The sequence below is a fragment of the Lithobates pipiens genome, unplaced genomic scaffold (genome assembly GCF_037356315.1).
Source record: "Lithobates pipiens isolate NorthernLeopardFrog02 unplaced genomic scaffold, aLitPip1_a1.2 Scaffold_16, whole genome shotgun sequence".
Taxonomy (NCBI): domain Eukaryota; kingdom Metazoa; phylum Chordata; class Amphibia; order Anura; family Ranidae; genus Lithobates; species Lithobates pipiens.
In genome coordinates, this window is record NW_027507748.1 from 389,406,265 (window position 1) to 389,430,787 (window position 24,523).

The 24,523-nt window shown below is 41.9% G+C and overlaps 1 protein-coding gene across 1 annotated transcript in view; it reads right to left on the reverse strand.

Moving 5' to 3' along the window:
- The window catches only part of TMEM132E (transmembrane protein 132E), a 678,956-nt gene that overhangs the window by 92,917 nt on the left and 561,516 nt on the right, over positions 1 to 24,523 (reverse strand). Inside the window, exon 3 of the mRNA XM_077482285.1 lies at positions 23,159 to 23,299. Coding sequence (XP_077338411.1) covers positions 23,159 to 23,299 — 141 coding nt within the window. The remainder of the gene's footprint in view (positions 1 to 23,158; positions 23,300 to 24,523) is intronic.

Here is a 24,523-nt window from a genome sequence, read left to right on the forward strand (position 1 = left end):
TGTTACTAAACCTACAACAGTAAAATCAGTCTGTAAATGCACTAAAGCATGATTGTTATACTCACTTTGGAACCAAAAGGGTTAATCCTGAGCATTGTGTAAAAAAAGGATGTTTGATCCTGTCTTCTCTGCCCCCCCGCCTTCTTCCACAGTTCCCAATCCATCTTCTGATAGTACAGAGCCTTGAGGGCACTCTGCACATGCTCAGTTTGATGTGTATTGCTAGAGAGTTTTTTTTTTCTTTTTTTGGGAGAGTGCATATGATCGGCACAGGGCCAATCAGCATTGCCCATGCAGAGAATCAGGGGTCATGCAGCCTCATAGGACAGTCAGAGGATAATACAAAAACTACTCCTACAAGCTTTAACCAGTGCTTGGCCGGACACTGATAGAAGTCACAAGACTGCTATATACTGCTGCTGAGAAAAGGTATTTAGCAGTTTATATTTACTAAAATAATTGCATTTCCATGTTCTGTGTACTGTGGGAGACTAGACATAGTGAATGCGTGTTCCTGGGTCTAGTAACACTTTAACCACTTAAGCCCCGGACCAATTTGCAGCCAAAGGACCAAGCCCCTTTTTGCGATTCGGCACTGCGTCACTTTAAACTGACAATTGCACGGTCGTGCAATGTGGCTCCCAAACAAAATTGGCGTCCTTTTTTCCAATATATAGAGCTTTCTTTTGGTGGTATTTGATCACCTCTGCGGTTTTTATTTTTTGCGCTATGAACAAAAATAGAGCGACAATTTTGAAAAAAATTCAATATTCTTTACTTTTTGCTATAATAAATATCCCCCAAAAATATATATATATAAAATAAAATTCCTCAGTTCAGGCCGATACGTATTCTTCTACATATTTTTGGTAAAAAAAAATTGCAATTAGCGATTATTGATTGGTTTGCACAAAAGTTATAGCATTTACAAAATAGGGGATAGTTTTATAGCATTTTTATTAATATTTTTTTTTTACTAGTAATGGCGGCAATCAGCAATTTTTATTGTGACTGCGACATTATGAAGGACACGTTGGACATTTTTGACACATTTTTGGGACCATTGTCATTTATACAGCAATCAGTGCTATTTAAATGTACTGATTCCTGTGTAAATGACACTGGCAGTGAAGGAGTTAACTACTAGGGGGCAGTGTAGGGGTTATGTATGACATGATGTGTTTTTTTTATTGTAGGGGGGGCGTGACCTGGCATGTGACGTCACTGATCGTCCTTCCCTATAAAAGGGAACAGACGATCAGTGACAGCCACACAGGGAAGCACGGGGAGAGGTTGTTCTACACAGACCTCTCCTTGTTCTTCAGTTCTGGGACCTGATCGCGGGACACCAGCAGCGATCGGGTCTGCTGGTCCCGCGGCCATGGTCACGGAGTTCAGGACCTGGTTGGGAGTGCTCCCGACCCACGGCTGGGCACTTGAAAAGCAACGTGCAGGTACGTGCTTGTGCCCAGCTGTGCCATTCTGCCCACGTATATGTGCAGGAGGTGGTCCTTAAGTGGTTAACTTCTTGGCAGTAAACAATGGGGGTTATTTATGAAAGGAAAATCTACTTTGCACTACAAGTGCTCTTGGAAATGCAATCGCTGTAAATCTGAGGGGTAGATTTAAAATGAGGGGAAGCTCTGCTGATTTTATCATCCAATCATGTGCAAGCTAAAATGCTATTTTTTATTTTCCTTGCATGTCCCCTTCGGATTTACAGTGACCACACTTATAGTGCAATGTGGATTTTCCTTTCATAAATAACCCTCAATACCTCATGCAAAAAAGGTGCACAGATAAATGTTTAATTCTAAAGACTCAAGAAGACCCAACATACATGGTCTAGATGCATAGCTCCCAACTGTCCCTAATTTTGAGGGACTGTCCCTAATTTGGAACAAAGTCCCTCTGTCCCTATTTTCTCCTCAATTCTGCCTGCAATGCACTTTTTATCTTTCAAAAAGTGTTTCCCAGTGCTAATTTCTAATTTGCTGCATTTGTAGATTTCAAAAGCCAATATAAAGCAATAGTAGTAGTAAAAAAAATGCACTTGTGGGTTTAACTGATCCTTTTTTTTATATATATATATATAATTCTCTTTTAGGGGGCATGGCAGGGGCTGTGTTCTATGGCTACATACTTTTGCTAATAGATGTCCCTTATTCCCTTCTCAAAAAATTGGGAGGTAGGTAATTGTACTGCGGAACCCATAACATCTTGCAAAAATTATTAACTTCCAGTAAGCCTGTATCTGTGGGTAGGACCAGAGCAGTTGAAAAAAAGGAACCAGGGGGCCCTTAAAACTGGTTTATATCTTGCTAACAGAATTGGTATCAAATAGGTATGATGAAGTGTAAATAGATCTGTGAGCCTATCTGTATATCTTAGGAAGACTAATAACAGGCTGGTTAGAACATCTTCCCATCAATAAGACCCAAATCAGCCTATCATACAATATTTGTATCATAAGCTTAGGCTGGTGCTGTGGGGTCCTGAAAGGCATGGAATTCTGAAATCATTTGTTTGGAAGAATCTCTGACCATAGCAGCAGCCAAATGATTATCTGCAAGCACGGGTAATTGCCTAGGCTGAAGTCTAAGCTGAAGGTATCGGAAAAGCATAGAATTCAGCAAATTAAATATGAAAATATATGTCTGAGATGTGAAGTAGTATAAATTGAAGTCTTGCAGTGACAGACCTCCCAAATTCTTAGAATGTTTCAGAGCAGACTAGTTCAGTTTGTGTCTGCTGGAGCACCAGATAAAAGGTTTAAGTAGAGAATCCAACATTTTAAAATATTTCAAGGGCAAATAGATCAGAGTAGCACAAAATATAAAAGATTTTTGATAAAAGAATCATTTTAACAAGGTTAAAACATCTTATGGCACCAATCAGTAGTTTAGACCATAAGTCCCAAACTTCAAGTTTTAGCAAAAATATCTTATTTAGTTGCAAACTTTCTTCAGGTCAGCTCTGCAACCCATCTTTACCTCTGCTTGCATTCTTCATATCGAAAAAAAGATTGATGTAAAAATGCAAAAATAGTTATTGCTGTTGCAGAGCCTTTATGTGTGAAGAAGCTGTAATTTTGTGCACTGAAAATAAATGGAACCAAAAGCATAAACAAAATTTCAACCCCTTATGCGGCGTACACACGATCGAATTGTCCGGCGCACTTGGTCCGGCAAACAATCCGCCAGACTTTTAACGAACGGACTTGGCCACGCACGGACACTCCGAAAGTCCGGCGATTTCTAACACGATGACGTACAGCACGTACGATGGGACTAGAAAAAGGAAGTTCAATAGCCAGTAACCAATAGCTTCCTTCTTGTACTTGCTTCAGACCATGCGTCATTCTTAGTCTGCCGGACTAGCACACTGATGAACGGATTGTCCGCTGAAAGCCAAGCCAAGTCGGCGGACAAATTTTGAGTCAAAACTACTTTCTATGTCCGCCGGACTTTTACGATGAAAAAGTCAGCTTGGGCCCACATACTTGTCCACCGGACAATTCAATTGTGTGTACGCGGCATTAGTGTCCCAAAATGACACAGCGCTACATACTGTGCTATAGTAGCTTTAACTAGGTAAGCTTATACATTAGTAATTCAGACGAGTATTGCATAAAAAATTATGTATTCCTCCCCACGCTAAATCATGGATAAAAAAAAAAAAAAAAAAAAAATATATATATATATATATGTATATATATATATACTGTATAGTGATGTCCCCTGGGTTGCTGAAAGTTGTGGTTCACCTGTCACACTGCCCAGCCCGCCATCCATCTCGCAGTCACTCAGAGATACAAACCAGTCCATAAGCTTTGTGCGTTTATGGACTAATAAGTTAAGTGCTCGTAACCTTTCTTCATAACTAATATCCTTCAGTCCCTTTATTAGTTGTTGCTCTTCTCTGGACTCGCTCCATTTTCCAGCACATCCTTCCTGAGGACTGGTGTCCACAAAGTAGTATTAGTATTAGTATTGTCCGCAAATACAGAGATTGAGCTGTTCACCCCATCCTCCAGGTCGTTTATGAATAAATTAAATAGGAACAGAACCCTGGGGGGCACCACTTTCCACCACCTGACCATTCCGAGTACTCTCCATTTATCACTACCCTCTGAACTCACCCTTGTAGCTAGTTTTCAATCCATGTACTCACCCTATGGTCCATGCCAACTGACCTTACTTTGTACAGTAAACATTTATGGGGAACTGTGTCAAATGCTTTTGCAAAATCCAGATACACCACTCCTACTGTACTTCCTTTATCTAGATGGCAGTTCTACTCCTCATAGAAGGTTAATAGATTGGTTTGCCAAGAACGATTCTTCATGAATCCATGCTGATTACTGCTATAGATACAGTTTTCATTATTAATAAGGGACATATTGTCAGAGAAGGACTTTGGCTGCCCATGCTCGCCATGCTATTGCGCGCAGCCCTGGCAGATTAGCACGTGCACATACTGATGGTGTAGTGTGCACGTGTATGCAATGGTACACGTGTACGCGCAGTGGCCTGTGAGTGTGCGCGATAGAGCACGGATGTGCGCAATGGCGCACGAGTATACGCCATGGCGCACATGCTATGACATGGCTATTTTAGATGGCTCTGGCATCCAAACGGGTTGCTAGTTTGTTGTCAGCTTCCCATTTGTGCCTGTTTCCTGCTATTTTGCCTGATTACCTTTTTGACCCGGACTGTCCCTAACTACGTTGCTCTCATCCTCAATTTGACCCTCGGCTTCTTTAACGGACCTCTCCTGATCTGCCTTACGGACTCTCTTGATTGATTACTCGGCTTGTTTATGGACCTCTCCTGATCTGCCTTACGGACTCTCTTGATTGATTACCCGGATTTGACCCTTGGCCTGCCTTACAGACTTTCTTGCCTGATTATACGGATCTGACCTTTGGCCTGCTTCAGGGACTTGCTACTCTGTTGCCTGATATCTTGTTATTTCCTGGACTGTTTTACTACCACGCATGAGATCATCAGCCAGTTCCTGGCCTCCAGTAACTCACTGCTCAGCTCCTCAGCCTCTTCAGGAACCAATACCTGCTGGTGGCCAATGCTTCTGTGTGCCACCTGCTCCCTGTACCACCTCCAGGGGACGCGGTGGGCATAGTTGCAAGGGCTAACCGCTCTTGGAATCACGGCCTCGGTATGTACTTGTTGTGACACATATATGCAAATAAATATGTATTAAAAATATAGAATACTATTGTGTTTGGCATTTACAGCATATACGTGTCATTCCTAACTATAGGACCTACTGCTGCATACAATTATGCACAAACATAGGTCCAGAACATCTCCCCCTCATGGAAAACCCTCTGTCCACAGGATCCTCAGTACCAGCTGGAGATAGATAGACAGCCTTCCCATTCTGAAGAGTCCTGCAAAACAGACAAACAATCCTATCCTATCAACTACCTGTACACTTTACAAGATTTCTGTCAGAAGGGAGTTAGAAGCCTGCTGACAGAAATAACATCATAGCCAACACATAGTTCACTTCAATTTAAACCTTTCTCCTGTACTTCTGTCAGAAGGAGGTTATAGGCCTCCTGACAGAACATTGGAAAAAAAAAAACATTATTCAGCAAGCAAGAGTTTTCCTTGAAATTCCTGATGGGAGGGGCCCCTCCCTAGGCAAACATGCTCCTTAAAGAATTGTTTAAGAAACAGACCTCACCCTAGTGTCCTTGCAACAAGAAAGGGTCCATCCATTGGGCACAACAAGGTGGCAGGCCAATCTGATCCTGCAAAGTCAGGGAAAGAAGGACACATTCTCACTGCAACTCCTCAGCAGTCTATGTGGGCACCTTTATAATAGCTGTGCCTCCAACAGTCCTCCTCAAGCATAAAATATGCGGGTTAGGCAACCTTTTCCTGCCACCTCCTTCCTCCCTGATGGAGACAGAGTGACTCCTCGTAGGCTGTCCCATCCTGGCAACCATCACTCCCTGCAGATGGACCTCCCAGCCACCATTCCCTCCAAATGTCCTCAAAAGGGGCCCATGTCTCCTCACACTCTGGCACCTGCAGAAGCTTCAGGATGTGTAGGTACTCCCAAACCAAGTCATCCTCCCACTCTCCTTGAGTTCTCAATGATGTCCATGGTTCCAGGATGGACATAGGGAAAGCCCAGACCCCACTCCAGAGCAAACCTCTTTTGAACTTCCTGCTGGAACTGGGAAAACCAAGGCAGCTCTCTAGATTTTCCTTTCCCGGGCAGGACACAAGCTTCAGGGGACCTCATCACCCACTGCCTATAAGTGAGTGCTCTGGTCTGGGTGGTGGAGGATCTTCGTACAAATAGTTGTCTGCTAATGATGGGGATTCCTGCAGCTCTTCCCAGTTTCCCAGCAAAAGCTGGCTCCTCTCCTCCCTCAGGTGGTACTTCCAGGACCTGGGAACCTCCTGTCTCTGATTCCTCCTCTGAGCAGCTGTCAGGAGATGACCACTCTGCTAGTTTTGCCAGGGACCCAAACACTGCTAACAGTCTTGAGGATCCCCAATCTATGGCTCACCTGAAGGCACACTCCCCTTCAATGCTGGCTCCTTCCAGACAGCATTAGCAAGGGGCATAGACGCATTTCAGGGACATATGCTCCTGCACGGCAGTACTCACAGTCATCAAGCCTCTGACCATGCTGTAAGCCACAATAGATTTTGCAGGGGAGTCACCAGGCTTAGATTCTACCCTGCCTTTCAGTGATGACTCCAGGCCCACTCCGGCCTTACGGGATGTCCGCAGCTGCAGTTTACAAAGTCCTGAATGCCGATCCACGTGGTAGTATTGTGGCTCCTGCTGGCTGGATGCAAGTCGGGTGAGCGGTTCGCCACAACGACCACACCAGATCCAAGCACTGACCGCAGCGGTCGGTATCTGGCACTCAGGGCACAGCCGCTCAACCCCATCGATCAATAGCATATCGCTGGACATATTTGTAATCCACGTTAGGACGCCCAGCCATAGTAAAGAACTGGGCTTATTTGTAATCCATGGGCACGATCACCCGCCATGGTTGCCACAGGTGACAGCACATGGTAGAAAGTTCTTGAGTTGCAGGATTAGCACAAGTGTCCCAGTCGCGGTTGGGACAACTGGATGAGCAGGCAGCAATACAATTTTACTTGAAGACAGCTCCCACTGGTTGTTATGGACAACGGCACTTGTTACTGTAACACTGAAGAGCAGGCAGAGCAACCCCCGTGGTTGAATTCCTAAACTAGTAGTGGGACAAAGCATAGTTCCCCAGCTCGATCAACTTCGGTTGCTAGGGGCAATGACTGGCAGGTTAACCGTGAACAGGTGATCCCGGACGACGCGCGCAAATGTAGCCATGCCCTGTAGGGGTTGCTGAAAGTCGTGGTTCACCTGTCACACTGCTCGGCCCGACCTCCATCTCCCACGCACTCCGAGACACAGACCAGTCCATAGGCTTTGTGTTTTTTTTTTGTATTTTATTGAGGGGATTGAACTTGGATTGGAAGAGGAAATTATGGGATGCTCATAAAGATTCACTGTAGCTTGGGACTACTATATACACTACTGTATATACACCCCAGTCTTCTCTCCAGCACAACTCTTGCTTAAGACCTCTTTCCCTTTACTCATCCAGCTTTTCACTTGCTGCAGACTGTTACTCCTCCAGCACTTCACTTGCTGCAGACTGTTACTCCTCCAAACTAGCTAGCACCACATGGTTAGGCCTGACACTGACTCAGCCAGGCCTCAATGAATTGCCTTTGGCAGGCAAGGACAGCGGGCCTCTATGTGTAGTGAATAGAAAGTTCTTGGTGCTAACTGTACTCTTCCCATCTACTGATCCCAGATTTCTGCAGGCCCTGCCAGCCAGCCTGGCAGCAAAGCTCTCCCTCCACTGCCCTTCCCACAGTCCACTCCTCTGGCTCTGCACCCTTCTCAAACTGCAAACTCCCAGTTCTCTAAGGATGCCTCCCGGTCTTCCTGACTGTGCTTCACTCCGCAGCCCTCCAGGTTGTGACCAGTTGTCTTCCTTGAAGTCTCTTAGCAGTGTTCTCTCCCGCTGTCCTCTCCTTGCTCTCTCATGTGCCTCTATTTTCAGGATCTCTTCTCTCCTCCTGGATGCACCCAAATTCAAGACTCCTTAATATACCCTAGGCAGCTCCACCTCTCCTCTCCTCCTCCCTTTCTAGCATCTTCCAGAAAGAAGAGGGAGGTGACAGTGATGCTACCTGTGAGTTACCCAGCCCTGGCCTGAGCCACTACCAGCCCAGAATGAAAACAAACAGGCCTAGCCACCAGCTAGGCCTGCCTAAATTTTCCTACCCTACGGAAAAATCCTCACTTTAGCACCTACCTAACTATATATATATATATATATATATATATATATATATATATATATATATACACATAGATGTATATAGATATATAGATATATATATCAATCTATAGATCTATAGACAGTGCCTTGAAAAAGTATACATACCCCTTGAGTATTCATACCCCTTGACATTTTCCACATTTTGTCATGTTACAACCAAAAATGTAAATGTATTTTATTGGGATTTTATGTGATAGACCAACACAAAGTGGCAAATAATTGTGAAGTGGAAGGAAAATGATAAATGATTTTCAAAATTTTTAACAAATAAATATCTGAAAAGTGTGGCGTGCATTTGTATTCAGCCCCCTTTACTCTGATACCCCTAACCTAACTAGTGGAACCATTTGCCTTCAGAATTCACCTAATTAGTAAATAGAATCCACCTGTGTGTAAATTAATCCTAGTATAAATACAGCTGTTCTGTGAAACCCTCAGAGGCTTGTTAGAGAACCTTAGTGAACAAGCAGCATCATGAAGGCCAAGGTAAACACCAGACAGGTCAGGGATAAAGTAAAGTAAAGCACTGTCCAACCCATCATCTAAAAATGGAAAGAGTATGGCACAACTGCAAAACTACCAAGATATGGCCGTCCACCTGAACTAACAGCCCAGGCAAGGAGACCATTAATCAGAGAAGCAGCCAAGAAACCCATGGTAATTCTGGAGGAGCTGCAGAGATCCACAGTTCAGATGGGAGAATCTGTTCATAGGACAACTATTAGTTGTGCACTAAATCTGGCCTTTTTGGAAGAGTGGCAAGAAGAAAGCCATTGTTGAAAGAAAGCCGTCCCATTTGCAGTTTGAGAGAAGCCACGTGGGGGACAGAGCAAACATGTGGAAGGTGCTCTGGTCAGATGAGACCAAAACTGAACTTTCTTTGCCTAAAAGCAAAACACTACGTGTGGCAGAAAACTAACACATCACCCTGAACCCTCCCACTGTGAAACATGGCGATGGCAGCATCATGTAGAGGGGATGCTTTTCTCCAGCAGGGGACTGGAAAGCTGGCCAGAGTTGATGGGAAGATGAATGGAGCCAAATACAGGGCAATCTTAGATGAAAACCTGTCTTTAAAAGACTTGAGACTGGGGTAGACATTCACCTTGCAGCAGGACAACAATCCTAAACATACAGCCAGAGCTACAATGGAATAGTTTAGATCAAAGCATATTCATGTGTTAGAGTGGCCCAGTCAAAGTTCAGGCCTAAATCCAATTGAGAATTTCTGGCAAGACTTGAAAACTGCTGTTCACACATGTTCTCCATCCAATCTAACAGAGCTTGAGTTATTTTGCAAAGTAAAATGGGCAAAAATTTCACTGTGTAGATGTGAAAAGCTGGTAGAGACATTCCCTAAAAAGATTTGCAGCTATAATTGCAGTGAAAAGGTGATTATACAAAGTATTGACTACAAATGCACGTCACACTTTTCACATATTTATTTGTAAAAAAATTGTAAAAACAATTTATCATTTTCCTTTCACTTCACAATTATGTGCCACTTTGCGTTGGTCTATCACATAAAATCCCAATAAAATAAATGTACGTTTGATTGTAACATGACAAAATGTGAAAAATTGTAAGGGGTATGAATACTTTTTCAAGGCACTGTGTGTATATATATATATATATTTAAAAACTCCATAAAAAAACAAAATAACTATAAATGCAAATCACAGGGCAGAGACAAATCTCCAAAAAAACTGTCATATCACCTAGGTCAGTGATGGTGAACCTTGGCACTCCAGATGTTTTGGAATTACATTTTCCATGATGCTCAACTGCACTGCAGAGTGCATGACCATCATGGGAAATGTAGTTCCAAAACATCTGGGGTGCCAAGGTTCACCATCACTGACTTAGGTCAATCCTAATGACACAGTGCTTGATACTCTATATTAAAAGTGAAAAACACAAAATGATATCTTCTCTTGGTTAAAAATATAACAATGGCAGCCAGCACTAATAGGCTTAATCATACAAACATAAATAAATATAAATCACAAAGAGTGTAGCGACAATAAATAATAAACAAATGTACTAAAAAGACAGATCATATAAAGTCCACCAAATATAGAGGATAAAGATGGTAAAATTGAAGATGATATAGTCCCTGCACCAACTGAAGTGGGTAGGAAATAGATGCACTCGTCACCGTTGTGATTGAGCAATCCTGCTTACCAGACTGTGTTTACCCTCAGAATTTTAAAGGGTCATAAACTCATATAATCTGTCTTTTTAGGACATGTTTTTGTTATTTATTGGCCCTGCACTCTTTGTGATTAATACTCTATATTAAAAACTATAAATTCAAGTAAATTAAACTGTGTATCAAGTGAAAGAAATGGTGTGTCCAGCAGATCATTTCATTTGGATGACATGATGCAATAGCTTGGGCCTTTTGTTAATGTTTGAAGCATCTGAAATAACATAATAACATAACGAATGATCCGAATTGCTTCAGATCCATTTGTCTTTATTCTAGAGAGCGTAGTGTGAATATTCTAATAAGATTCTTTTTGTATTGGGGTTGAGAGACCATTCGTCTAATTTGTATGTGCGCAGCCCAACAAACAAATTCAGTTGGGAATAAGGAAATTAATTAAACTTAATAATATACCGAATGAATATTTATGTTTGGGATGAGAGCACCACAGTAGTCTTTGACTCTTGGATTATCAGCTGATTCTTTTTTTATTAACATTTTTCATTATTATAAAAAGTGCACTACATATGAAATGGAAACATTGCAATAAATACAGTAAGGTATAAAAGTGAAACAAGATGATTCCTACTTATTTTGTTTGGGTTGGATGGAGGTGGCTCAATCGGAGTCCCCAAATCATAACAAATGAATCCAAAATTTATTTTGCTACATTTGTTACTTTCAGATGCACTCAACTCTAGTCAATATTGTCCAATTAAAACATTAAAGAAAGTATGGCGCTACTAAACCACCCTAATACCTCATATAAGTGATACTGAATATAACCACACAAATAAATCCATAAATATTTTCTCGAGTCATATGTATGTGCATTAATGTCCCAAAAAACATAATAGTCCTTTTCAAAGTTCTCCAGTCACCGCACTTAAAGAGATTGTAGGGGTTAATTATTTTTATTTTTTTAAATAACAAACATATCATTCTTACCTCCACTGTGCAGCTTGTTTTGCACAGAGTGGCCCCAAACCTCTTTGAGGGTCCCCCGGTTGTTCTCTTGGCTCCTCCCCACATCAGATAACCCCCTAGGAGAAGCGCTCATAATGCCGCATACACACGGTCGAAGAATCCGTCGGAATGCGTCTTATCGGACCGTGTCGTCAGATAATCCGCCTGTGTGTGGTATGCATCGGACTGATTCCGTCCGAATCTCCGTCGGACCCAATTTTCCAACATGTTGGAAATATTTCCTGACCAACTGGGCCGGTCAGACGTAATCCGATCATGTGTAGAGAATTTTGATCGGACCAAGTGCCACGCATGCTCAGATCAAATTCCTACATCAAAGCTATTGGCTACTAGCCTGAATCTAGTCCCATTGTAACAAAATTACGTCATCACTTTCTAAAAGATCGGATTTTTCAACAACTTAGTCCGACCGTGTGTATGCAACAGTTTCGGACACAATCCGTCAGACTAAATCTGACGGACAAAATCTGACGGATTTGGTTGTGGAAATCTCCGACCGTGTGTACAGGGGCTTAGGTTTGTTGCAAGTAGCTTGTATGGAGCTGGCTGCGTTCCAACACCCAAAAGTGATGCACAAGCCCTGACAGAAAGTGGCGTCAACAATAGCGGAAGTGCAGTCAATGCATTTCGCAAAGTATGCATCATCAGGAAGCTCCAACTTCAAATATGAACTGAGAAAATATTTATGGATTTATTCAGTATCACTTATATGAGGTATTGGGGTGGTTTGGTAGCTCCTTCATTTCTTTATTATTTTGATTTTAAGGTGGGTTCATCCACTTTTAGAGGAAGCTGCACATACATACACATATTTTATTTCTTCCCATTGCTGGCCTCCAAATGAATTACATTGTTTAAGATATTGTCCAATCAGCTAATTCCATTTATCTTTGTGGGTTAGACTAGCAGGGATGACTCAGAGTGCATAAGTAATCTTCTAAAATTACAAATGAACATGTTAAGATGAATATTCCAATCTTCCGAAATATCTTCAGAAAATATAAAATTATTCAGAACAATGAATATATGCAACAATTCAGAATATACTAAACATAATCAGTGAAAAAATCTTTCTAACATAACAAATATGATGAAATGAATCCAAAATGAAAAGGAAACACATTTTTTGTCACTGGGTATTGATTTGCTTCCTCCCACTCACATACTAGACTAGATATTACTTGCAGCGAGCATTAAGCCCCATACACACAATCTGACTTTGTACAAACGTTCCCATGGACTTTTGTACAAAGGGCGTTGGCCGTAAGTTTGTATTGCATACACACAATCAGAGTTTTTAGGCAACGAACATGAACGTAGTGACATTTCAACGTACTGACGACACTTCAAAAGAGGACGTTAAATTACTCCAGCTCCACCTTTGGTCAACTTCTGTATTGTTGTCTGATCTTTTGCATTGGTTCTGAGCATGCGTGTTTGTAAAGTCTGATGGCTTTCTGTACACACGATCGGACTTTGTTGTCAAAAAGTTTGTCCGTTCGCACAGCCAACAAAAGTCAGATGAAAACGGAAAAAGTTTGTCCGATGGAGTGTACACACGGTCGGATGTTGCTCCAAAACAGCTAATTTGCATGTTTGCTTTCAAAAAGTCAGATCGTGTGTACGGGCCTTAACACTGGTAAGACACTGGAAGGACCCAAAGATCCCAACCATAGGAAAAAGAATCTGAATGACCCAAGCGCATGCCACTTATGAAATACTTTTTGCCCCTCTATGGGTAAATATAATGCAGTCATTAACTCCTGGAAATCTTGGACAGGATGGTATGATAGATATACATTTAATGAACAATGAAGCTCTTTTCAATTGGTTTTAGTCATGTGACTAAGCTTTAATGACTAGGCTGATTACTAATACATGACTTTTGACTGTATTATAGATATGCCAAAAGTATTATGTACTATTTCTTTCTTTCTTAAATATTCTGTTATCCCTTTAGTCAATTTGACTGTTTTGTTTACTGGAGTCCTCTTCAGGCACAATGTTGTGTTTCTTCTTTGTTTTATATAAACTATAAAAACATAATAAAGAAATATTGAAACTAGGAAAGACATTTTTCCATCATGCACTTGTACTTGTAATGTCTCTCTCTTAGGCAGAAAGCAGCTATCTGGCGGTTGGGTCCTCCCTGTACATCTTCTATCAGCTTCAGATGATTTTTAGCTAGTGGCTCAGTAAAGAAACAAAGTGCTACATAGTGTAATCCCATAAAAACTTTCCACATTTATTAAAAACACAAATCTACTCACATTAAAAACATTATGTAAACGCTCATCTGAAAGGCATGTATAGCAGCAAAGGCAGAGACAGTCCAGCTATGCTGGGATCCAAGTCTTTAACACAAGCAACTGCAATGTGTCTCTCCTGAGTCACCGCCTCCCACTAGCAATACTCGTCTCACACACTATCTAGTTCTTCCCCTGACACATGTTTCGTCATCAGTGCATCTTCTTTCAAGAGTTTTTTTCTATGTTTAACATGTCATTTTGGTACCAGTGTTTTCAACTGCTTCAAGACTAAGTAGCACAATTGAGGTAAAAAATCTTGTTATTATTATGGAACTCTCTGTAGTTTCAAATGGATACATTGTTTTGATTTATTGGACACTGGTTTATATTTTCTTTGACCTGCTAGACATATTGTTTTCTTTCACTGGATACATAGTTTGATTGACTTGAATCTATAGGTTTTATTAGAGTATCAAGTGCTGTCTCAATAGGCTTAGTTCAGGGGTAGGCAACCCCCGTCACTGGTGTTGCAAGCGGCACGCAAAGCCTCTTTTGCCGACACTCAACTCCCTCTTCATTAGGAGAACAGTGCAGGGAAGTGTCTGTGAGACACTAATGCATTTTAATTTCAGAATTCCCCACACCGCACCTGCACTGAGGGGGAGATACTGCACCTCCACACATTGTAAAAGATGGGAAACATTGTTTGGTTCTCTAACTTTGCTGTAGCTATGATCATCAACTTATGTGATGGGGGAGAGATTGGGTGCAGTTCTGCTGGGGGGGGGGGGGCGGTCCCTGTTTCCAGGAGGAGGAGGACTGTCTTGGCCACTGCTAAAGCCAATCACATTCCTGCTAGCCCTGCCCACCATCTGAAGGAAAACGACTGGTTGCCACTACCATTCTCAGAAAGAAAGGATTTCACTGTGATTGGTAAAACCACACTCAGGTGACAGTTTGTGGAATTACTGTTGAGCTTCTGGGAACTTTGTTGAAATTATTCCTGAACCTTTGCATCACTTACTACTGGACCCCAGCACTCTGTGTACCTTTAAGCCACAGCCAGTATTCAGTGCAATGAAAATCACACCAAACCACTTTTTCTCAGCTGCGGGGGCTCAACATATGATCCTGCACACAGGCCCACTGCTTTCAGAAAATGCCCCTGACCTGAGCTCATCATTGCGCATCCATTCCATATGCTTGTATGTGACATCACATACATCATATACATCATACATCTGGATGCAAGAGGTGGATCACCAGAATGAGTGTGCCAGGACAGGTAGATGTGTCTCATCTCTGCCTCCTTTTACTATCTGCATATCACACATATCATAGATGAGAAGAGGGTTCAGAGGTGGAACAGAAGAGCAAGACTGTACAGCGGTGGGGAAGATGTGCAGAGAGGTACAGTGGTGGAAGAGATGAGAAGGGTGATCAGCAAACGGACAGAAGAGCAGAAGGTTACAGTGATGGACCAGATGAGCAGGGGAGTTCAGTGTTGGAAAAGAAAAGCATTGGGGTGGAGCAGTGGGGCAGATGTGAAAGGAGGTGTATTGGTGGGGCAGATGAGTGGAGGTTTACAGTGGTGGGGGCAGGAGAGCAGGGGGAACAGTGGTGGGGCAGATGAGAAAGTAGGTTACAGTGGTGTGGCAGATGAGTAGATGGGTTCAGTGTTAGGACAGATGAGAAGGTGATTCAGTAGTGAGACAGACGAGCGTGGGGATATGGTGGTGGAGCAGATGCACAGGGAGATACAGTGGCGGGGCAGATGAGAAAAGGGGAAAATTGATAGGGCAGATGAGCAGGGGTTTACAGTGGTGGGAAAGAAGAGCAAGGGGGTACAGTGGTGGGGCAGGTGTGCAGGAGGTACAGTGGTGGGAGGAATGAGAAGGGAGTTCAGCAGTGGGACAGAAAAGTAGGGGGGTACAGTGGTGGGACAGATGAGCAGGGGGTTTAGTGTTGGGCCAGATAAAAAGGGGGTACAGTGGTGGGAAAGATGAGCGGGGGGGTTCAGTGTTGGGGCAGAGGAGAGAAGAGGTACATTGGTGGGACAGATAAACAGTGGGTTACAGCGGTGGGGCATAATAGCAGGGGGTACAGAGGTGGTGCAAATGTGCAGAGGGTTGCAGAGGAGAAAGTAGGTACATTGGTGAAACACATGAGCAGGGGTTATAGTGGGGCAGAAGAACAAAGGTGAGCCAGATATGGGGCAAATGAGAAAGGGGATACAGAGGTGGGGCAGATGAGCAGATAAGTTCAGTGTTAGCACAGATGAGAAGAGTTCAGTGGCGGAGCAGATGTGCATTGAAGTACATTGGTGAGGCAGATGTGTCGGGGGAAAATTGGTGGGGCTGATGTGTCGGGGATTACAGTGGTGGGCAGATGTGTAGGGGTACATTGGTGGGGGAGATGAGAAAGGGGGTACATTGGTGAGGCAGATGAGCAGGGTGGTACAGTGGTGGGGCATATGTACAGGGGATACAGTGGTGAAGCAGATGTGCAGGGTAGTACAGTGGTGGGGCAGATGTGCAGGGGGTTACAGTGGTGGGGCAGATATGCATAGGGGTACAGTGGTGACACAGATGAGCAGGAGGGACAGTGATCTGAGGTGTGAAGGTGCAGGAATTGGGGCTGATCTGAGGCATGAGAGTGCAGGATGTTAATTTCTCACTATTAAAGTAGTTTACAGCATTTACTTCATAAAAAAATATTTTTGTGATTTAGAGTGTGAAGTTGATATTTTTTTGTTATAAAATCAGCACTCCCTATTTCTTTGAAAACATTTTTGGGCACACTGTGCTCTAAAGGTTGCATACCCCCTGTACCAGGTGATATTCAAGAACAGTTGCTTCCATAAAAACAGAAATGATGGGTATTTAAAATAAAGTAGCCATAAGCCAGCATCTTATATTGTATGTGTTGTGCCTTGCAGTTTATTAGCTTAAAGATGAGCAAATTGATGTGTGAATTGAGTGATTTTGGCACAGCGTTTTGTTTTTTTTGTTTTTCAGAGAATCAAACATTTCCATAAAATATATTTGTATATACAGTCTTATTTGTGACATCATTAAATCAAATATTATTTAAATATCTTGATTGGTATTAATCCTGAGATTAGCCAACATCAGTTGATTTGACTTAATTTGTAAAAAGACTCATTCATCCCTACACAGAAGGTATCCCCGACACTTTAAAGTTAATAAGGATAGTGATTTTTTGCATGTCAAAGTAGATGGGTTTACTTGTGAAATGTAATTGTGTGATAGCTTTTTCAGCTAGACATATCTGCTCTGATACCCAATCATTTGTGTGACATAGTGATTTGTGCCTTCTCCTGGCTATCAGGGAACTAACAGCCACTGTGGCCATACAGTAGAAATAGCTGCCATGGGGACGTGCGAGAGCAACATTCTGGGAGGACGTCCCACGGACGTCCATCCAGAATATGCCGACCGCGCTGTAGCCGTCTTTAGGCTATGGCCCGGTCGGCAAGTGCTTAACCAAGGAATAGAGGCCATCTTTTGTTTTTTCTGCTGCTATAACCTGATGGATGGTGAAAACTCTCTTAACACTGGGGTAACTGCACCCTGTTAGTCTTTATTATGTAAGTCCAATAATGTGCACTGCAAATATGTGTGGTATATTAGTAAAGATTTCCTTGTGTTTCACATTTAAAGGGAGACTATAATGGATTTTAGTCTTTTTTTCCCCCTGAAAATTATATTTTTCTTTGATTTGAGTTCTTGATTTCTCTGCAAGCTCTTTGGTCTCTTTAACCTGAAGAATAAGATCACATTTTTTGAGCATGTCCTTGGGCTTTCTGGGACTGAACTTTTTTAAAGCAAATGTTCACTCATAAAGTAGAATTTGCCTCACTGGATTCCCCACACTCCAAAAAAACGTTAAACGCCACACTCTTGTCTATTCGTTTTTTTGTTTTTTTAATTGGTAACTTTTTTATACTTCCTGTATCACACATATCCCAGGAGGCTTCTGTTGAGGCATACACAATTGCTGGAGAAGGATGCATCCTCAGGAGGCCAGCTGCCTTAGCCAGGAAGTGCCTACCAATGGCTTAAAGTGAAAGATTGTGGCAGGGGGTCTAGTGTACAGCAATCTAGCCCTAGATCACACCGGATCAGCAAACACTTTGCTTGTAAGTAATTGAAGGATATCCCAGCAAACCTGGTAAGAGGGGATTCAATTTTTTTATGGGGGGAGGAGTGATTTAAACCTTTGTCAATCATGCCTTCTTCCCTCATCCCTCTTTTTAGTAGCCAATGCATTACTGTCACCCTGATTTCTACTGGTCTATTGTGAGCTGGTATGTAAGGGATCATAGACATTCAATCTAAGATAGGAATTATATCCAGAATCAAATAAAAAAGCTTCCTGGTACATAGCCAACTTTACATTACAAAAATAATTAGGTCCAGGTTATTTGCCCTATCCCTTTAAGTATATTCCTTCTCTGTATTCAGAACTAAAAGCCCTGACTGCAATATAACTGCTTTCACTGTTTTCTTTTTTGGAATGACATTGCAGAAAAGAAATGTTAGCTATATATATATATTGTGACATGCGTGTATATATTACATATTGCAGTTTTTTGAAACAAGCGCAGTCTGCTAAAATGCAAGGCTCTGGTGTGCCATTTCCAATGCAGATTGAAATCGGCCTTCAAAAGGTTAGAGACAGACGATGAATTTAAAGTGATCGCAATCACCTTTTTTCGGAAAACAACCTGATGAAATATTAATGGAAAGGAAAAAGAAAACCGCTTTAGACCTCTTCCCCGCAGGGCTTTTACATTTCAATGCAATTACACTTTTCTTCTTCCTCAGACCTGTATTTAAACTATACTTTAAGATCTCTTATGAAGACTCTTAGCATTCTGATTCAGAAAGTGGAAACTGCTGTCTGCTTTGTTAGTAGAATCAACAGGGTTTTTCAAACAGAACAAGAAGTACAATAAATGATAGTTTGCCCACCCATACACTCTCAAGTGTCAGTAACCAAAGAAGTCAAGCAGAGTGGGTTTGGCAGCTAAAGTGCTTGTTCTTCAAACATATTCTGTTGTATAAGTTATGCAAATGATATGTACAAAACACTGGTCAAATAGAAAAATACAATTCTATTGGATTCAGCGAGCCCTCACGAGCACAGATCTCTCAGTGTTCATCATTTTTGAATAATAGTGAGACAATCAATAGGAAGTCCTAGATTTCTCAAGTTTCCAACACTTGTTTCAAAGTTAGTCCAAGTCTCTGACCTGAAAACAATAAAAGGTGTCTAATAAACTACAAGCCTACAAGGTCTGTTTTTTAAAGTGCAAAGGTAAAAGTCCTGGTATTTAAAAATGTTATTTTGTGAGAAAAATACAAAATTGTTTTAAGACTTGAAGAGTATACTGGAAGGGTTATTCCTCTAGTGGGACTTTAAAAGGTAAACTACTCTATGAAGTAAAGGCACAAGGTATAAGTATAAAATATTTATTTAAAGTTGATAGTAGAAAAACACAGTCTTCATATAGACACTGGTGAGAGTAGAAAATCAACAAGTGGGTATACAGGAAAATCTGATCAAGAATAAGCATGCAATACATAGGGTACAATCATGATTCCGTTGTATATGGTGATACAAACAAAAAAAGACCCCCCTATTTCTAAGACTTGAAGAGTCGCATGTTTCACCCCCTTCCACTCCAGGCCATTTTTCAGTGTTCAATGCTGTTACATTTTAAATCACGATTACTCAGTCATGCAATACTGTACCCAAATTATTTTATACAGTTTTTTAAAGACAGAGATAGGTGTGGGTAGGGTAGGCTTCTCTGAAGAGAAGGGTTTTCAGGGATCGTCTAAAAGCTAATAGAGCAGGAGATAAGAGGACAGATTGGGGTAAGGCATTCCATATAATTGGAGAGGCTTTGGAAAAGTCCTGGAGGCGAGCATGGGAGGAGGTGACTAGGGAGCTAGAGAGCAGGAGTCCTTGAGAAGAAGGAAGAGAACGAATACTGTAGGTTGGTATTTAGAGACTAGGCTAGTAATGTAGCTGGGGGCCTAATTGTGGATGGCTTTGTAAGTAGTTGTTAGTTGCTAGACAGCGGCGATAGAAGACCAGGCCACCGCCTGCAAAAGAGCTAGAAGAAGGCACGGTGGCCCAGCAAGAAGAACTGAAGAGGGGGACAAGACCCCCGAAGTCGGAAGAAGAGGGCGGTGGCAAAGAAGAAAGCCGGGCTCCTCCGCTAGTGAAAGAGCTAGCAAAAGAGCAAAAGATAATGGAGGAGTCCGGCGAGAAGACCCCCGAAGACGGAAGAAGACCCCCGGAGCTGTGCAATAAACAATTTTAACCCTTGTGTGTTGTGTTTTTTTTTTACTTTTTTTCACAGGTGAATGGGTAAGGGTACATTGTACCCCATACTCATACACATAGGGTGGGGGCCGGGGTCCGGGGGCCCCCTTATTAAAGGGGGCTCCCAGATTCCGATAAGCCCCCCACCCGCAGACCCCGACAACCAACGGCCAGGGTTGTTGGGAAGAGGCCCTTGTCCTCATCAACATGGGGACAAGGTGCTTTGGGGTGGGGGGGCCGCGCGGCCCCCCTTCCCCAAGGCACCCCCCCATGTTGAGGGCATGTGGCCTGGTATGGCTCAGGAGGGAGGGGGGGGGGCGCTCGCTCGTCCCACCCCCTTTCCTGGCCGGCTGGGTAGGGTGCTCGGATAAGGGTCTGATATGGTCCTAGGAGGGACCCCCACGCCGATTTTTCGACATAGGGGTTCCCCTTTAAGTCCATACCAGGTGACAGTGCCAGCGACACCTCCTTCGCTGGCCCCGGCTACCTGGAGACGCGTTTAAAATGAGCGGACTTTTCTCCGGGCGGGAAAAGTCCATTCATTTCAAAAGTGCGGCGGACTGGCACACACACGGTTGGATTGTCCGCCGAAATGCGAGTCCGGTGGACAAATTGGAGAGCAAAAATACTTTCTTAGTCCACTGGACTTTTGGTTAAAAAAAGTCTGCCAGAGCCCACACACGGCGGGACTTTTCCACCGGATTGTTTGATCGCGTTTACGAGGCATAAGTCCTACCCCACCATTGGTAAAAATGTGGGGTTCATATGGCCTATGATTCTAGCGATATGGGGCTCCTTTGCGCAGCCTGTCAGAAGCTAAATACAGAGCGGCCAGTTTAAATACAAGCTGACACACTCTGGAGCAGACTGAGAGGATGAGCTCACAGTGACTCACTTCTTGTCAGAGGCACTGAGCTCAATGAACAGCTTGGAGTCTTGGACCAATGGTAAAGTAAAATTGGTCCCAGCTTTCCAATAAAAATGCTGCAGTGGAAGCAGGTCTCTAACTGCAGTGTCATAGAAGGGGCATGTGCCTAAAAGACAAATGCTACCTTCCAGCCCAGCCCTCTTAACTACAAGGAAAAAACATGTGCTTATGTGTATAAGATTTACCCACAACCCCATGTTTTTCTCACACGTTTAAGAGGGAGAATGAGACTCTGCTGCTGCTGAAAAGGTACTGTAATGATATATTTATAGGCTATATGTTATAACATAATAATGTATTATTTATCTATTTATTTTGAAATTACTGGTTGGAAGTTATAACTTCAAACCTCAGTAATTTGTCCGTTAAGCCACTTGCTTGAGTACATATTTTGAAAATATATAAAATATAATAAAATTACCTTAAAAACAATATATAATAATTATTTGTATATTACTTACTTATGGTAATTAACCCATTGCTACCCAGGCAAATTCTGACACTTCATGCCAAACTTCAGTACTTATACATTTTCATAGGTGTCCCTTTAATTTTATTTGCAGGTTACATATTTAGAGTTACAGAAGAGGTCTAGTGCAAGAATTCTTGCTCTCGCTCTAATGATCATGGTGTATATAACATGTGTATCTGGCTCTGATACTAGCCAGTGCCTCACCAGCCACTGACCTCACAGCACATCCCTGCTATAAATGGGGGGATGATAGGTGCTGCTGAAGTAGAAGGTAGCCATAAAAGATTTAAATGTGCCTCAGGGGCACTAGTATGGGCCCTAATCCTTTTTTGCTGATGTAACACCCCACTACTTGTGCTGGGCATTTCATCAGGATTTACTGTTCTGTTGGTGCTCAACACTTCAACAGGATGTACTATGCTACTGGTGAACCGCTGAGACCTTATAACACTAACGAGTCACATGACCCCGGGGAGGGAAAATTGATAATTGGGCTCAATTGTTCACTTAGGGGTGTACTCACTTTTGTTGCCAGCGGTTTAGACATTAATGGCTGTTTGTTAAGTTATTTTGAGGGGACAGCAAATTTACAGTTATACAAGCTGTACACTCACTACTTTACATTGTAGCAAAGTGTAATTTCTTCAGTGCCGTCACATGAAAAGATATAATAAAACATTTACAAAAATGGGAGGGGTGTGCTCACTTTTGTGAGATACTGTATGCTATTATACCCATACATGAAATGTTGTAGATTTTCATGCATCCACTGTCTATAATACATAGTTAACGTTTATTCAAAAACTTTTTTCAATGTTTTGCAACATACATATATGTTGTAAGAATACTTATAATACCTAATTTCCTTTTTACTATATTTTTTCCTCTTTCATTGTTTTTCCATCAGGCCTATGGTGACTCTTGGTGACTGTCACTGGTGTGCCACTCAATGGTTCTTGTTCTGATTTCCTATATGGACATTTGGGTGGATTGTCTCCATGCCACTTGGATGGATACTACTGTTGGTTTTTAATGTTACTTGGCTGCTGTACAAGCACTTTCTTCCTATAGCATGTGAGTGCATAAACAAAACAAAGATTGCTTTTTGTAACAATTCTGTAAATTGTAATGATATTGGTCGTTTATCTGTCTGTCTGTATGTTTTTATCTTTAGAAGTGATTATGTTCTACCATCATGCACTCCTGAAGAAAGAACCCTTTTCTAAAAAGTGTCGGGTGATTCTGTTTGCATCTGTCATCTTGCAATTTGTTGTACCCATGATGCCTATTTTTTATTTTTTTGTAGAGAACAGGACAATTATTTATTGTTTACTGCTTATAATTCATGATTTGTTTTTTGTATTTAAAAGGGATTGAAAGCTTTGCCTCTTTGGTTCAATTCACAGGCAGATATTTGTGCTATGGTCATTAATTTATTTTTATCTCATATTTTGCTGAGCAATTTGCATAGTTTGATTGGATTTAACAAATATCAATGTTTCAAACAACAAAAAAAGTACATTTCTGGAATGTGCTGAATATAGATTAAACAATTCTGTACCTGTGTGGCAACCCTTGAACTTTTGACACATCTATGGTGGCTGTTGAATGTTTTCCTCCTGTCTGAAGCTCTGAGTTAACAAACCATTGAGAATCCCGGGACCTGGTGTTCTGAAGATTTATCCCCTTCTTAGCCTTCACCCTATACATGACAAAGAGAAAGCAGAATATTAATGAAGAAGGCCCCATTTCCAGCTGGCAGTCTACTGATTCCATAGAAGCTCCATTCTCTGGCCTGTTCTTTCTTGATATCACCAACTAAAACAACCAACGCTCTGTAAATTAGTTATGCTACACAGATGTTCTGCCTAGGATGTCTAAGATACTAATATATATATATTTCTTTGAAATGCTGCAGGATCTTATTTGACTTTGTTCAAAGTTGTTTCACAGTTTGGCCTCTTTGATTAACTATTTCTTTCAGACAGCAACAGCTGTACCTAAAAATTGTGTTAAAACCTCTGTGTGTCTCGGAGAAATAACTGTGCTAAACATGAAAACTGCCTTACTAGATTAGGATAGTTTTGTAGTGATTGTGTGCATCCTAGGATTTTTTTGTTATCCTGTTTATGTGAGTATTCATTGTAGACATCAATGAAGTTGAAAAAGGGCAAGGAGTAGTGGAGATAAAAGGAGGGAAGGAGGGGGTGACTTGGATCACTGCCAAGCAGCGTGAGACCTTCTGAATGAGACTGGGTAAAATTAAAAACAAATTCTTTACTGCACAGGAGAACACAGTTACAATGTGAAAAGCTCTTATTAGAAAATAGAAGACAATACAACCAAATATAAAACTACATACTGGTCAACAAGAAATTATGTATTCATGCTAAATGCAAAGTGGTAACATTTCTTTGAAACAAGTCATCATACAGCATTATTATGAAGATAATATTCATTCACAAGTGTTGTTATGTTGGTGAATTCATTTTCTATTATGATTAATATGAGAAAATAATCCTGGCCATACAAAATCCAGTTTCCACCAGCTCTATCCCCCTGGAATGTTGTTTTCACTATGTTTCACCAAATTACTTCCTGTAAAGTTTCACAAACGGTTCCCATATCAATTTTACTGGGATCTATTTATTGTATCAAGAAGCATCTTCTCTATTTAGTTTAGCTTGTGCTGTGACACTGTGCCATTGGAAATTTCCAGTAAAGCCTAGTACATATGGGCATTGGTCATTCAATAGAAGCCAGCCGACATTCGGTCCGTGTGTATGGCAGCTGCTCCTACAGAAGCCGGACGTTTGGCAGAGGGAGATTAGGGAAGAAAACAAGTGGCTGAGGAGCTGGTGTAGTAAGGAGGGGTTTGGGTTTCTGGAGGATGGGGGCCGACTTCTCAGATGTTTGGCTGGCTTCT